The sequence below is a fragment of the Ornithodoros turicata genome, chromosome 3, assembly GCF_037126465.1.
Source record: "Ornithodoros turicata isolate Travis chromosome 3, ASM3712646v1, whole genome shotgun sequence".
Lineage (NCBI taxonomy): Eukaryota > Metazoa > Arthropoda > Arachnida > Ixodida > Argasidae > Ornithodoros > Ornithodoros turicata.
This window is the reverse complement of record NC_088203.1, coordinates 102,710,170-102,726,798: the sequence shown is the minus strand read 5'-3', so window position 1 is coordinate 102,726,798 and position 16,629 is coordinate 102,710,170. Positions and strand designations below refer to the sequence as shown.

General features: G+C 48.0%; 1 protein-coding gene across 3 annotated transcripts in view; it reads right to left on the bottom strand.

Annotated features, from left to right (window-relative positions):
* Window positions 1-16,629, bottom strand: part of LOC135389036 (uncharacterized) — a 30,713-nt gene that overhangs the window by 1,288 nt on the left and 12,796 nt on the right. For 2 of the 3 annotated variants that reach the window (XM_064618977.1, XM_064618978.1), the window contains 4 exons: window positions 15,990-16,132; window positions 15,800-15,929; window positions 9,653-9,844; window positions 2,984-3,136 (listed from right to left, as the gene is read on the bottom strand). In XM_064618977.1, coding sequence (XP_064475047.1) covers window positions 2,984-3,136; window positions 9,653-9,844; window positions 15,800-15,929; window positions 15,990-16,132 — 618 coding nt within the window. The remainder of the gene's footprint in view (window positions 1-2,983; window positions 3,137-9,652; window positions 9,845-15,799; window positions 15,930-15,989; window positions 16,133-16,629) is intronic. The other variant, XM_064618979.1, reaches the window with a different exon arrangement.

Genomic DNA, 16,629 nt, shown 5'->3' with positions numbered 1-16,629 from the left:
AGAGATGACTGAAAGTGACCAATGAGTAGATGTCTAGCTAGAAGTATGAACCAAGAGACAGAATGGAGAGAGCTTAGAAATGTAGACACGAGCAGAAGTGACCAATGAATGAGTGGATGTCCCAGCTGGATTGATAAGTTCCACCGATGTAGATGAGTGGAATTGACCAGTGAGTGGCTCTCTATGATGCAGCTGGACCAATAGCGGTTGGATCCTACCAGCCTGTGAGTAGAAGTGACCTATGAGTGGCTACACTAGCTGGACCAATAAGCAGTTGAAGCTGAGCGCAAAGGAGTGGCTGCCCTGGGCCAATAGACTGTCTGAAGCTGATGCTCATTAACCCGCGCGCCACCTGCTTGGGCATTGTCTATGTAAACCTGGGCCAATCGGCTCACATGAATATGACCCTGGACGGGTAAGCAATTGTGGGAGCGACCTTGGCAGCCTGGTAAATGCATGCGAAAGCGAGTCAATCGGTGTTCAGCAGGGACCTGGACAGGGCAAATCAAGTAGACTCAAACAAGTGGCGGAGCTTGTGAATGGGACAGAGTAAATCCCCTACACTCTTAGAAATGAACTTCACCACATAGCACGCTCCTAGCCAACCATCATCCCGAATGACAACGTTCTCGCCCCTGATTTGTTGAAAACAGGAGGCGGAGCCTCTTTTGTGGCCATTATGCACGGCATGGAATAGGCTCCACCTCCAGTTTTCAACAAATCAGAGGCGAGAACGTTGTCATTCGGGATGAAGGTTGGCTAGGAGCGTGCTATGCGGTGAAGTGCATTTCTAAGAGTGTATGCTTAGTAGCCGAACCTTTTTTGGATCGCCGTTGACGTTTTCCTCCTCTCTCACGCCTTTTCTCACGCGGTCTAAGGCGTCTTGCCTCTTTCATTGGGCTTTCGGTATCACGTGGTGCGGCGCCTGTTCCGTAGCCGCCATTCGCGCTGCAGAAAGCAGGACGGCGTAGCGAGAGCCAACACTCTAAAAACCGCATAGCACGCTGTGCACCAACCATTGCGAAGAAGGATACGGTTATCGTTTGATTTGAAGAGAGCGGGCATACGCCTTTTTGTGACAATTTGGACATATAAAATTGTCACAAAAAGGCGTACGCCCCATTTCTCTTCGAATGAGAAGCGATAACCCTATCATTCTTCGCAATGGTTGGCGCACAGCGTGCTATGCGATGAAATTCTGTTCTTAGAGTGAATGGCAAACTATAGGACTGCGCTTATTTCCGAATCTCCCCTTCAGCGTTTTATGCAAAAATTTGTCGCTGCGTTCAGGTGCCATACCCGATATGGCGGAGGCAAGGGTATTTCAAGGGTATTTATACGGGAAAGCCGTCATCCCAGCTTTGTGAAGGAAAGGCTTTCTAGGCCTTTCAGTTTCGTCAAGCCCACACCTTTATTATCCTTTATCTTACTTTACCCATGCTGTCGCCGTGCAAAGCTGTCATCTTCAACGTGTAGCCACATTTTGCGTCCAGTTGCGACGCCGTAGTGAATTTTTGCTTGTGCTCAGGATCATTTCACAGATGGGTCACCAGGTATGACCAACCAATCAGCGTGAAGGGCCGGTGCTGGGATCGACTAATCAGAGCAATTAGAACCGGCTTGTGTGAGTTAGAATGAGCTTCAACTGGATTTTGAAAATGATGTTGTATGCGGTGACTGTTTATATGGGATGTAATCAAGTTCTGTGAAGAAAATTTAGGTGACCTAGCTGCGTGAACAGAAACATAATGGTGGAGTCTGCGTCCACCGCTACCGCTACGAAAGTTACTACGCAAGTCCGTGAAGTCTATACAGAACTCCGGTGAGCTTTAAGAGATTCATTAATGCAAGATTGACATTGCCACGCAATCTTAAAAAACTTCACCGCAAAGCACGCTCCTAGCCAACCGTAATCTCAAGAGATATCGTTATCTGCCAATTATGGACAGCTTAAGTGTCACAAAAAAGGCGTACGCCTCCAGTGTTCAGAAAATCAGGGCAGATAGCTATATCATTCGAGATGTATGGCTAGGAGCTTGCTATGCGGTGAAGTTTTAACAATGTCTGTCGGCGATCCTAAGGGATCCTTCAAAGCTGTAGATGGCCTCTACTTCAAAAGAGTTCTAGCCTGTCCGTGTATCGGTTATATGTGTGTGTTATACCGGGTGTTTCAGTTAAATCCCCGGGCTAAATAATTCGCGAACGGGTGCACCAATCCACGAACTTTCTGTCCAATACCACCTACAAGCTGCACACCGTGTGAATGAGTGTGAGGCGCTCATTATTAAAATAAAAATGCAAATGAGTTTCGTCAAAAAGCGTATCTTCTAAAGCAGGGCGCTGTCGGCATTAAAATGGGTACTACCCCTTTTGGGACCTTCAGTGGACACCTTTTAGAGAAAAATCTGCCACCGAAGCGGGTCATTTGTTGCAGTAATTAATTGGTTTCGGTCTACATATTTTTGTCGAGGCTGGTCGCGGCGAAGCGCAAAAGGGCGTATTTCATTGGTGTAATTCATTAATGTAAGGACGTAATTTATTGATGGATAAGGGAGTGAAAGAGCGTCCTTTTGCGCTTCGATGGCAGATTTTTCTCTAAATGGTGTCCATTGAAGGTCTCAAAAGGGGTAGTACCATTTTAACGCCGACGGCGCCCTGCTTCAGATGTTACGCTTTTTTACGAAACTCATTTGCATTTCTATTTTAATAATGAGCGCCTCCCACTCATTCACACGGTGTGCAGCTTGTAGGTGGTATCGGACAGATACTTGTAAAGAAGAAAGTTCGTGGATTGGTGCACCCGTTCGCGAATTATTTAGCCCGGGGATTTAACTGAAACACCCGGTATATATATACACGACCGAAAACGAGCACATGATGGTGAGAATATTTCTCACCATCTCTAATATCCTGAAAAACAGTGCTGGAATCCAGAGACAAATCGCAACCCATCGCTGCAGTCAAGGAAGTTGAGGTTACGTACCTTAACCCTCATTGTAAGGTGTGTGTCAAAGACAGTTATAGTGTCAGAGTATGTACGCAACACCCGTACCACCCTCTTCTGGTCGATGACATCCCATGATGTGGAATCACAATGGTACCAGTGGAACTGGTTATCGTTGGGATCCACGCAGATCTACGTTTGAGAGAAAAACGGACCTGATGAAGTGCAGTCCACCGCATGAAAGCCTGTGCGAGGATGCAAGCAGGACAGTGCCAACGTGTGTCATTTTTACCAGAACCAAAAGTTTTACCACAAGGAAAGAGTTACTAATTGCGGGTTTATAGCGGGTATCCGACTACACTATCTTCCCGGTACTTGATACGTAACCTGCTAGAAAACATTGCTATGATGACGTGACGTGGTCGTATATGGTCGTGGACGACGGTGCGTGAATGAATGAATTTTCCTGAAGGAATGATGTGTCGTCGTCTACACAACAGTTGTAGACTTGGTCTTTTTCAGTGTGTAACTCGTGTCTCCTTGCAAAATACTAATATGCGAAAACTAGAACCCCAAACTTCTACCCACAACGCAGCGACGCAGGATCCACATCGCGAGCAATGGTGATTAGGCAGCGATTGCGATAGTCTTCAGGTGCGGGCAAAGCGAGCCTCGGCGACAGAGATCAACAAAGCGGGGACTTGTCTCGCGTTCGCAAACATGATTCCACACTTCAAGGAGGGTTGGCACAGGCGCTTCCTTTCACCACTTCTCTGTACTCGCACTGCCGATTCCGTGCTGATGGCGGTAATGGCAGCGGCCCGAACGAAGAAGACAACATGGACAAACACTGAAACAGCCGAAATAGCATTTGCATTAACGTGAATATAGTAGATTGCCCGGACCAATGTCTTCTTTTAATTTGAAACTTCAGTGGGTATTGTGCAAGACTCTCACCAGACGGCGGGTAACCGGACAGGTAATTAATCATTCCCAAGAATAATCTGAGTCTTATACCCCTGTCAGACGGGCACATATACGGCCTTAGCGGTCACGGCCGTAAATGCATACTGTCATTAACTTGCTGCCAGACTGTCAGCAATAAGGCCTTTGCGACAAAACTGAGGTAGAAGGGCAACGGCGTTCCCGCAACGAAACTGCCCAAGCCTCGTTTCCAAGCACACCATAAACAGGGCTTAGCACGTTTAATTCAGTTCGTAACAAAATGATTTTTACCCGGCGTAATATTTTCACCTTTTTGTTTTTCATGTTTTTCTGCGTTTCTGCACTTTGCTTCGCTTTTTATCCCATAGAGCAACGTTTGTAGTTACACCCTGGAACCACTGCACGCGGCATCGCACCGTGTCGTCTGCATCCAAAAAGTCAGACGCCACTCAAAAAAATATCCAAAGCACTTAAAAGCAAATACAGTTTGCTGTTGTATTTTGAAAATACCAACAAAACGTTGTTTTCGTGTACTTTCAGTAAGAAAAAAGCGTGATTTCTCTACATTACATTCAACGTTCACAGACTTGTCTATCGACGTGGACATCAGCCACAAATATGCCTTCATGGATACCGTCCTGCAGCTCCCCAGAGCTTAGGGCCGATGTAACTTTCTGTAATAACTTTTGTGACTTCTGTGATAACTTTTGTAGTTATCAAGTGGAACTCTCTGCCTCTATATGTTATAATGTCCAACAATTTAAAATTAGCTGTGCGAAGGTTCCTACTGAATAAGTGTTAGTATTACTGTTTCTTGCTATAAGTGTTAGTTGGTATGATTACGTTTTTATGTTTGCTGTCGACTGGATGTCGGTAGCTTGGCACTGACATTTGGCTGTTGCTGCTGTTGAACATTGTTACTGTATTTTTTCTCTCTTTACCGGATCGTACTAGCCTTAGGCTATGATCCGTATGGATTATGCAGTTATGTTGTTTAAAGCATGTGTCAAAAAAAGTAATAATAAAAAAAAAAATTAATGCCATTCCTTAATGCCGTAATTTTAAGGGCCGTATATGTGCCCGTCTGACTGAGGTATTACTGACGTAGCTTGACTTTGGAATTGCTCCTATAGATTTTGTTCTTTCGGGGTCTATCTTCAAACCGTCAACAGTGAGATGATGTCCGAGATATCTCACTTCGCTTTTTCCAACGTGACACTTCGTGAGGTTCAACTTCAGATGAACTTCTCGACACCTCTGCTGTACGCTCCGGAGGTTTTCATCGTGTTCCTCTTTCGTGCCATCCCAGTATATCGTCCATGGCGACTTGCATCCCCTTCAGATCATGCGGGATGCCGTGCATAATTCGCTGGAAAACTTCAGGAGCCGTGTATATGCCAAAGGGCATCCTGTTGAAGCGGTAACCTTCAAACGGAATGCTCATTATACATAGCTTAAAACCTTTAGAGGCGAGTGGTATTTGCCAATACCCATGGCTCAGGAGCTCACGTGGCACGAAATTCCTGCACTGTTTGCAATGAATCTCGAATGATATCGTTATCTGCCCTGATTTGTTGAAACCGGGAGGCGTACACCTTTTCTGTGACAATTATGAACAGCATAAGTATCACAAAAAAGGCGTACGCCTCCAGTTTTCAACAAATCAAGGCAGATAACGATATCATTCGAGATGATGGTTGGACAGGAGCGTGCTATGTGGTGAAGCTCATTTTTAAGAGTGTGCCGTCAGGGTGTGCTAACACACCACTGGAAACCGCAGTGCAAAGACAGTCAGGTGTATAAGAGAAAAAAATTAGCAGGAGCTCTTTGGCTGCACGTCGGCACGCCAGTACTGGACAGCTGCTTTGGCCTTGTTGGGCTATCAGGCCATTGGACCGAGGACGCCAGCAACTCGGTGGCAGGGTACAAGTTGCTTAGACACGTCGTCTTCCGCGAGGGACGTTAAATACGGGGTGCCGTGTGATGAGCTTTCGTCGCACGTTAAAGAACCCTCAGGTGGGCAAGAGGAACCCCCAGACAGACACCTGTGCCGTCGCTAATGATCTCAGTTGTCTCGCGACGTAAACCCCCAATTATCATTATCTTGACAACGTGTCAATGACACCGCTAGTATTAACACGCACTTGAGCCATTTTCGATCCCTAGCAATAATAATGGTGCTTGACTAGGGCTCCCACAGCACTTTCGATGCAGAACCGCCGTGCAGCAGGACTCTCCTCGGTGCTGGCACGAGCTGCTTCTCTGGCCAGCCCTTGGGGTTCACCACATAGCGTTTACGCGTGGATGCGTCGAGGAAATCGACAAAGGCAACAGCAGCCATAGGCGTTCCCAGGATCTTTTTCCAAACAAGCTGCAACCCTGAGGAGGTACACATAACGTTCTGCTTTACGCTCTTAAAAATGAGGGGGGAGGGGTCGAGGCACGTGCCTAGCCAACCATCATCCCGAATGGCAACATTCTCGTCCCTGATTTGTTGCAGACGGGAGGTGGAGCGTATTTTGTAGCCATAATGCGGTGCATAATGGCGTCCATATAATAGGCTCCACCTGCCGTTATCAATAAAGCAGATGCGAGAATGTTGTCGTTGGGGATGATGGTTGGCTAGCAGGCGAGAAGATACGAACCTATCAGATTCATCTATACAAAAGGTGTCACAGCCAGCAAGTTAAAACACCCGTTTGGAGGCGACACAGTCGGCGGGCTAGCTTGGTAAAGTTCATAGCCCCTTTAAAACAAAAATGCACCTACACTCTTAAAAATGAGTTTCACCGCATAGCACGCTCCTAGCCAACCATCATCTCGAATGATATTGTTATCTGGCCTGATTCGCTGAAAACGGGGGGCGTACGCCTTTTTGTGACACTTATGCTGGTCATAATTGTCACAAAAAAGGCGTACGCCCCCCCGTTTTCAGCGAATCAGGCCAGATAACGAAATCATTCGAGATAATGGTTGGCTAGGAGCGTGCTATCCGGTGAAGTTCATTTTTAAGAGTGTACAGTCTTAAAAATGAACTTCACCGCATAGCACGCTCCTTGCCAACCATCATCCCGAATGACAACGTTCTCGCCCCTGATTTGTTGAAAATGGGAGGCGGAGCATATTTCGGCCATTATGCACGTCACAGAATAGGCTCCGCCTCCCGTTTTCAACAAATCAGGGGCGACAACGTTGTCAATCGGGATGATGGTTGGCTAGGAGCGCGCTATGCGGTGAAGTTCATGCGGTGAGAGTACGATATCATGTGTCTACGCTCTTAAAAATGAACCTCACCGCATAGCACGCTCCTAGCCAACCACCATCTCAAACGATGCCCAGATTTGTTGAAAATAGGAGGCGTACGCCTTCTTGTGACACTTATGCTGTTCATAATTGTCACAAAAAAAGGCGTATGCCTTCCATTTTCAACAAATCAGGGCAGAGAACTATATCATTCGATTGGCTAGAAGCATGCTATGCGGTGAAGGTCATTTTGAAGAGCGTAGGCACATGATAGGCGCCTATCATGTAGGCGCCACGTAGGCGCCTATTTGGAACATGCATAATGTTGATGTTGGAATGTTGAAAGATGGAAGTCACTGAAAAGGTTAGGCAGCTGTAGGACTCGAACCCACATCTTCTGGATTGCCGGTCCAGGGCTCTGCCAACTGAGCTAAGCTAACACGCCTCTCCAGTGACTTCCAAGGCAGTGGCGGTCCCAGGGGTGCGAGAGCTGTCTCCACCACCCCAAAAACATAGCCTCGTCCAGTTTTCGTCTCTTTCTTTGTGACACTCTCAAGGAGAGCGACCTAAATGGGTCCTAAAATGGATTACCAGTGATAGGACTTCGTGCGAGAAAAGGTTGATCTCGTGTCCAGAACCCCTCGCACCCAAATGGATAGCGCCTGGCTAAAGGCTCGCAGACGTTGCCCCCCCCCCACCCCACCCGCACCCCAATGTACTTCGCTGGGACCGCCCCTGTTCCAAGTGTGCGTCATCTGAAGGGTCCCACATAGGCGCCTCCTCCCATTTTCCATAGATAAGGACACCGGATGATATCGTTCCTAATGGTTCCTAAGACAATTAGACGGGGCCGCAGCCAGCACGTGTTGGGTTACTGCTTCTGATTCGGAGGGAACGCAAGCCTTTTTGTAGCAGTTTGAATATATGAAAATTGCCACACAAAGGTGTACGCCCCCTCTGCCTTCGAATCAGAAGCCATAACGTTATATATACCGGGTGTTTCAGTTAAATCCCCGGGCTAAATAATTCGCGAACGGGTGCACCAATCCACGAACTTTCTTTTTTACAAGTATCTGTCCGATACCACCTACAAGCTGCACACCGTGTGAATGAGTGGGAGGCGCTCATTATTAAAATAAAAATGCAAATGAGTTTCGTCAAAAAGTGTATCTTCTAAAGCAGGGCGCTGTCGGCATTAAAATGGGTACTACCCCTTTTGGGACCTTCAGTGGACACCTTTTAGAGAAAAATCTGCCACCGAAGCGGGTCATTTGTTGCAGTAATTAATTGGTTTCGGTTTACGTATTTTTGTCGCGGCTGGTCGCGGCGAAGCGCAAAAGGGCGTATTTCATTGGTGTAATTCATTGGTGTAATTCATTATTGTAAGGACGTAATTTAGCGATGAATAAGGGAGTGAAAGAGCGTCCTTTTGCGCTTCGCCGCGACCAGCCGCGACAAAAATACGTAAACCGAAACCAATTAATTACTGCAACAAATGACCCGCTTCGGTGGCAGATTTTTCTCTAAAAGGTGTCCACTGAAGGTCCCAAAAGGGGCAGTACCCATTTTAATGCCGACAGCGCCCTGCTTTAGAAGATACACTTTTTGACGAAACTCATTTGCATTTTTATTTTAATAATGAGCGCCTCCCACTCATTCACACGGTGTGCAGCTTGTAGGTGGTATCGGACAGATACTTGTAAAAAAGAAAGTTCGTGGATTGGTGCACCCGTTCGCGAATTATTTAGCCCGGGGATTTAACTGAAACACCCGGTATAATATCATTCGTTGCAATGGTTGGCACGTAGCGTGTATATAAGATCACACATTTGTGAAAAGAACAGGCTCATCCAGCACACCTGGGGCGAAACCATGAGTTGAAAGAGCGGAGAGACCCTATTGGTGGCGAGGCAGCATACGGCATTCGAAGGCACGACCGAACTGGCCGATAGACATCGCATGACGATTTTAAAAATCGTTAAACAAGTCATTTACGCTCAAAATCTCATTACAATTGCGTAAACCCCTCTTAACGTACTTTTTAGACAATTTTGACAATGCGCAAACCAAAGTTTCAGCTTCAGCGAAGCAACTTTCTCAGTATCATATTTCTGCATATTTTGTGCATATTGAGACTTATGTTTCGAGCCCCATATTCGCATGGCATATTTTGTAATTTGCTCTGCAGTTGCTGTGCAGGAACCTAATCATCATGAACCACAAATCTCATGACAGGAACTCGCTAGCAACTCCCGCTATGGTAGCTTGACACCGATCCAAAAGAACCCTGTCCGCACCAATTCCACTAATGAAGTATTGCGTAGAGACGGTAGGCCTTGTGGCATATATGGCTAAAAGCGATAAAACCCCGGTGCAGGGGACACAAAGAGACAACACAGACGAAGCACTGAATATATATGGCCTTTGCATATATGGCCTTTGGCCTTTTGCATATATGGCCTGCCTGCATATATGGCCTTTGTAAGCGAGAACGCCCCCTACGTAATATTTAATACTTACATGTTCAAGATGTTGTGTCTTGATAGTGTCATAGCACGTGTGGTTGGTTGTTAATACCGGCGGCCTCGATAGCTCATCGCGGCTGTACTCGTCATTTTTCAATGAACTCGTGCGATCTCCCACCTCAAACGCCAGCGCCTCTCTTGTTCCCGGCGGCAAGCTGATATGATTCTTGAATGCAAGGGCCTCAACCTGCACAAGAGGGAAAACAGGATTTCATCACCCAAATGGCAAACAACGACTGTGTACTCTATGGCAGCTCTTCACAAGACATAGCAAAGTTTAGGTGCTCCTGTGACCACTTGCAGCCCGGGTTTCCATGCGAATGCATATCCTTTCCTGGCGATGCGTTTGCACGTAGAAGTTGGAAAACTACGTTTTCAGCCTATGGGAACGGTTTTTAAGAGCATATAAATGCATAATCAGCACGTAGACGCATATTTGGGGTTTTTGCAACATCTTTTCTGAGGTACCAGTCATGCCGCTATGATCCCGAGGAAAGAAGGCGAGAAATGTTGAACAAAAGTTTCTAAACACACGACCAGCCCACGACCGCACACGCTCGACCCGCAAAGGACAGCGACCCGTCCTGTCTATACGGTTGTCAATCGGGATATCCCGAATCCCGAAAGGAGTTTGTAAGAATGTTTAAGTGGGAATGTTTAAAGTAAGAAGGCCGCGTTCCATGTTTTTAAAGCTACACACTGCCGGATCAGAAGACGACGTTGTCGGTAGAGAACATACAGCGGCATCTTGAGGTCTATGGGAGCTTTGCACACGATACATGCAGGCTCAGAGGCGAGAGGGACACTGTGCACAATGCGCGTTCCATCTTTTTATTACAGATAGCCGGACCAGAAGACGACCTTATCGGTAGAGAACCGTACAGCAACATCTTGAGGTCTATGGGAGCTTTGCACACGCAACATGCAGGCTCAGAGGCGAGAGGGACACTGTGCACAATGCGCGTTCCATCGTTACAGATAGCCGGATCAGAAGACGACCTTATCGGTAGAGAACCGTACAGCGACATCTTGAGGTCTATGGGAGCTTTGCACACGCAACATGCAGGCTCAGAGGCGAGAGGGACACTGTGCAAAATGCGCGTTCCATCTTTTAAAGTTACAGATAGCCGGATCAGAAGACGACCTTATCGGTAGAGAACCGTACAGCGACATCTTGAGGTCTATGGGAGCTTTGCACACGCAACATGCAGGCTCAGAGGCGAGAGGGACACTGTGCACAATGCGCGTTCCATCTTTTAAAGTTACAGATAGCCGGACCAGAAGACGACCTTATCGGTAAAGAACGTACAGCGACATCTTGAGGTCTATGGGAGCTTTGCACACGCAACATGCAGGCTCAGAGGCGAGAGGGACACTGTGCACAATGCGCGTTCCATCTTTTAAAGTTACAGATAGCCGGATCAGAAGACGACGTTATCGGTAGAGAACCGTACAGCGACATCTTGAGGTCTATGGGAGCATTGCAAACGCAACATGCAGGCTCAGAGGCGAGAGGGACACTATGCACAATGCGCGTTCCATCTTTTTACAGTTACAGATAGCCGGATCAGAAGACGACCTTATCGGTAGAGAACTGTACAGCGACATCTTGAGGTCTATGGGAGTTTTGCACACGCAACATGCAGGTTCAGAGGCGAGAGGGACACTGTGCACAATGCGCGTTCCATCTTTTTAAAGTTACAGACAGCCGGACCAGAAGACTACCTTATCGGTAGAGAACGTACAGCGACATCTTGAGGTCTATGGGAGCTTTGCACACGCAACATGCAGGCTCAGAGGCGAGAGGGACACTGTGCACAATGCGCGTTCCATCTTTTAAAGTTACAGATAGCCGGATCAGAAGACGACCTTATCGGTAGAGAACCGTACAGCAACATCTTGAGGTCTATGAGAGCTTTGCACACGCAACATGCAGGCTCAGAGGCGAGAGGGACACTGTGCACAACGCGCGTTCCATCTTTTAAAGTTACAGATAGCCGGAATTAGAAGACGACCTTATCGGTGGAGAACCGTACAGCAACATCTTGAGGTCTATGGGAGCTTTGCACACGCAACATGCAGGCTCAGAGGCGAGAGGGACACTGTGCACAATGCGCGTTCCATCTTTTAAAGTTACAGATAGCCGGACCAGAAGAAGACCTTATCGGTAGAGAACGTACAGCGACATCTTGAGGTCTATGGGAGCTTTGCACACGCAACATGCAGGCTCAGAGGCGAGAGGGACACTGTGCACTATGCGCGTTCCATCTTTTAAAGTTACAGATAGCCGGATCAGAAGACGACCTTATCGGTAGAGAACCGTACAGCAACATCTTGAGGTCTATGGGAGCTTTGCACACGCAACATGCAGGCTCAGAGGCGAGAGGGACACTGTGCACAATGCGCGTTCCATCTTTTAAAGTTACAGATAGCCGGATCAGAAGACGACCTTATCGGTAGAGAACCGTACAGCGACATCTTGAGGTCTATGGGAGCTTTGCACACGCAACATGCAGGCTCAGTGGCGAGAGGGACACTGTGCACAATGCGCGTTCCATCTTTTAAAGTTACAGATATCCGGATCAGAAGACGACCTTATCGGTAGAGAACCGTACAGCAACATCTTGAGGTCTATGGGAGCTTTGCACACTCAACATGCAGGCTCAGAGGCGAGAGGGACACTGTGCACAGTGCTCGTTCCGTCTTTTTAAAGTTACAGATAGCCGGACCAGAAGACGACCTTATCGGTAGAGAACGTACAGCGACATCTTGAGGTCTATGGGAGCTTTGCACATGCAACATGCAGGCTCAGAGGCGAGAGGGACACTGTGCACAATGCGCGTTCCATCTTTTTACAGTTACAGATAGCCGGATCAGAAGACGACCTTATCGGTAGAGAACTGTACAGCGACATCTTGAGGTCTATGGGAGTTTTGCACACGCAACATGCAGGTTCAGAGGCGAGAGGGACACTGTGCACAATGCGCGTTCCATCTTTTTAAAGTTACAGACAGCCGGACCAGAAGACTACCTTATCGGTAGAGAACGTACAGCGACATCTTGAGGTCTATGGGAGCTTTGCACACGCAACATGCAGGCTCAGAGGCGAGAGGGACACTGTGCACAATGCGCGTTCCATCTTTTAAAGTTACAGATAGCCGGATCAGAAGACGACCTTATCGGTAGACAACCGTACAGCAACATCTTGAGGTCTATGGGAGCTTTGCACACGCAACATGCAGGCTCAGAGGCGAGAGGGACACTGTGCACAACGCGCGTTCCATCTTTTAAAGTTACAGATAGCCGGAATTAGAAGACGACCTTATCGGTGGAGAACCGTACAGCAACATCTTGAGGTCTATGGGAGCTTTGCACACGCAACATGCAGGCTCAGTGGCGAGAGGGACACTGTGCACAATGCGCGTTCCATCTTTTAAAGTTACAGATATCCGGATCAGAAGACGACCTTATCGGTAGAGAACCGTACAGCAACATCTTGAGGTCTATGGGAGCTTTGCACACTCAACATGCAGGCTCAGAGGCGAGAGGGACACTGTGCACAGTGCGCGTTCCGTCTTTTTAAAGTTACAGATAGCCGGACCAGAAGACGACCTTATCGGTAGAGAACGTACAGCGACATCTTGAGGTCTATGGGAGCTTTGCACATGCAACATGCAGGCTCAGAGGCGAGAGGGACACTGTGCACAATGCGCGTTCCATCTTTTAAAGTTACAGATAGCCGGATCAGAAGACGACCTTATCGGTAGAGAACCGTACAGCAACATCTTGTGGTCTATGGGAGCTTTGCACACGCAACATGCAGGCTCAGAGGCGAGAGGGGCACTGTGCACAATGCGCGTTCCATCTTTTTAAAGTTACAGATAGCCGGATCAGAAGACGACCTTATCGGTAGAGAACCGTACAGCGACATCTTGAGGTCTATGGGAGCTTTGCACACGCAACATGCAGGCTCAGAGGCGAGAGGGACACTGTGCACAATGCGCGTTCCATCTTTTATAGTTACAGATAGCCGGATCAGAAGACGACCTTATCGGTAGAGAACCGTACAGCAACATCTTAAGGTCTATGGGAGCTTTGCACACACAACATGCAGGCTCAGAGGCGAGAGGGACACCGTGCACAATGCGCGTTCCATCTTTTTAAAGTTACAGATAGCCGGATCAGAAGACGACCTTATCGGTAGAGAACGTACAGCGACAACTTGAGGTCTATGGGAGCTTTGCACACGCAACATGCAGGCTCAGGCGCGAGAGGGACAGAGTGCACAACTCCCGTTCCATGTTTTTTAACGCTACAGACAGCCGCATCAGAAGACGACCTTATCGGTAGAGAACATACAGCGACATCTTTAGGTCTATGGGAGCTTTGCACACGGAACATGCAGGCTCAGGGGCAAGAGGGACACAGTGCACAATGCGCTTTCCATCTGTTTGAAGCTGCTGACAGCCTGTTCAGAAGACGACCTTATCGGTAGAGAACATACAGCGACATCTTGAGGTCTATGGGAGCTTTGCACACGCAACATGCAGGCTCAGGGGCGAGAGGGACACTGTGCACAATGCGCGTTCCATCTTTTTAAAGCTACATATAGCCGGATCAGAAGACGACCTTATCGGTAGAGAACATACAGCGACATCGTGAGGTCCATGGGAGCTTTGCACACGGAACATGCAGGTTCAGGGGCAAGAGGGACACAGTGCACAATGCGTTTTCCATCGTCTTAAAGCTGCTGACAGCCGGTTCAGAAGACGACCTTATCGGTAGAGAACATACAGCGACATCTTGAGGTGTATGGGAGCTTTGCACACGCAACATGCAGGCTCAGGGGCGAGAGGAACACAGTGCACAACTCCCGTTCCATCTTTTTAAAGCTACAGACAGCCGGACCAAAAGACGACCTTATCGGTAGAGAACAAGCGACATCTTGAGGTCCATGGGACCTTTGCACACGCAACATGCAGGCTCAGAGGCGAGAGGGACACAGTGCACAACTCACGTTCGATCTTTTAAAACTACAGACAGCCGGATCGGAAGACGACCTTATCGGTAGACGACATACAGCGACATCTTGAGGTCTATGGGAGCTTTGGTCACGCAACATGCAGGCTCAAAGGCGAGAGGGACACAGTGCACAACTCCCTGCATCTTTCTAAAGCTATAGACAGCCGGATCGGAAGATGACTCCGCCGGTGTGGAACATTCAGCGACACCTAGAGGTGTATAGGAGCTTTGCGCATGCATAGGGTTCTTGGTTTTCGGATTTTGATTTTTCAAATTCGGGAGGGAAAAATCGGGTGCCATTTACACACGAGAATTCGTGGAGAAATCGGGCGCTATGATCTCTGACATCATGTTACCGGGGAATGTTCGGGTGAAACGAAAGGCATATGAAACAAACCGCAACTGTGATACTGGGACGAGAAACAGTGGGATAATGAATGACCGCGGTGTTCAAACACTTGCCCGTTCTTCACAAAAGTTCGTCTTTGACTCCTGCAGGAGGGGATCATAAACGGAGGACAAATAGGTTGTCACAAACAGCTCTCTTTGCCGATATTATGATTCACTTTTCCGACGGTTTACCGAGAACGACAAGGTGAACGACCGCAAGGTATCCGACGGATCAGAAGACGACCTTATCGGTAGAGAACATACAGTGACACCTTGAGGCCTATGGGAGCCTTGCAGACGCAACGTGTAGGCTCAGTGGCGAGAGGGACACAGTGCGTGTTGCGTGTTCCATCTTTTTAAAGCTGCAGACAGCCGGATCGGATGACGACTTTACTGGTATAGAATATTCAGCGACACGAACACGTCTATAGGAGCTTTGCGCATGCAACGTGTAGGCTCACAACCGAGAGAGACAGAGTGGACGGTGCACATTGCATTTTTTAAAGCTGCAGGAAACCGGATCGGGAGACTGCTATAGCGGTAGAGAACTTTCAGTGACACCTAGACATTTGCACACGCAACGTTCAGGGTCAGCAGCAAGAGGAACTAAGGGGACGGAGCGCGCTCTGCAGAAACACTACTTAACGCGACCATCAACATCTTGTTTGTCTCGAATCCCTTGGTGGTACTATGCTTACTGAAAAAAAGAAAAGAAAAGAAAAACACGTACGAATGACGCCTGATAGTGGGTCATAGTAGAGTCTTCCCACACAGTGTTACCAGTTGGATGGCAAAAGGAGCTTGCTCCCAAGCTTGGTAGCAGGGCCGTATGGTAGAGCACCAAATCAGGTTTAACCTCGCTGGATAGCAAAAGAGTAGGTAAGTTACAACAGTGCAAATTACCGTCAACGAATTCGTACTTTATGACCCGCTGGAACTTTGTCGTCAATGTGTCCATAACAGCACGATCATTCTTCCCTTCGAATAGGGGCGTGGCGCCGAACAAAATGTACCCGTAGTCTTCTCTGTATCTTCTGAATTCTTGCTGGACTGAAGCTACTTTCTGAAAATCAACCATAATACTCGTTTAAGTACATAACCTCTTCCAATACATTGGGACCTGAACGGTCACATTCGAGTGCACTCTTAAAACAGAGCTTCACGCTTCGCGAAGACACATTCACCGCATAGCACGTTGACCGCCACCCATTGCAAGGAATGAAGAGAGGGAGGGGCGTACGCCTTTTTCTGTCAATTTGAATACATGATAACAGGGAGTTTTCATAAATCGGCGCCATCAAGTAAGGCGAGCCAACTACGCTCTGGCAGCGCGCGTCCGCCATATTTTGGGCGAGGATGGAAGCGTGGCCCGCGCGCGGACAGTACGGCTCTGCTTGAACCGCGCGTCTGGGGTGATCTTTTGTCTTCCGCCGCCAGGGACTTGGTCTTTCTCATCGAAGCATCGCTCTTTTCATGAGCGGATCGTCCATCTGCATTTGTAATGTCAGTGTGTTGTTGCGTGCCCTTCTGCAGCAAGCGTGGCATGAGGGACGCCGATGG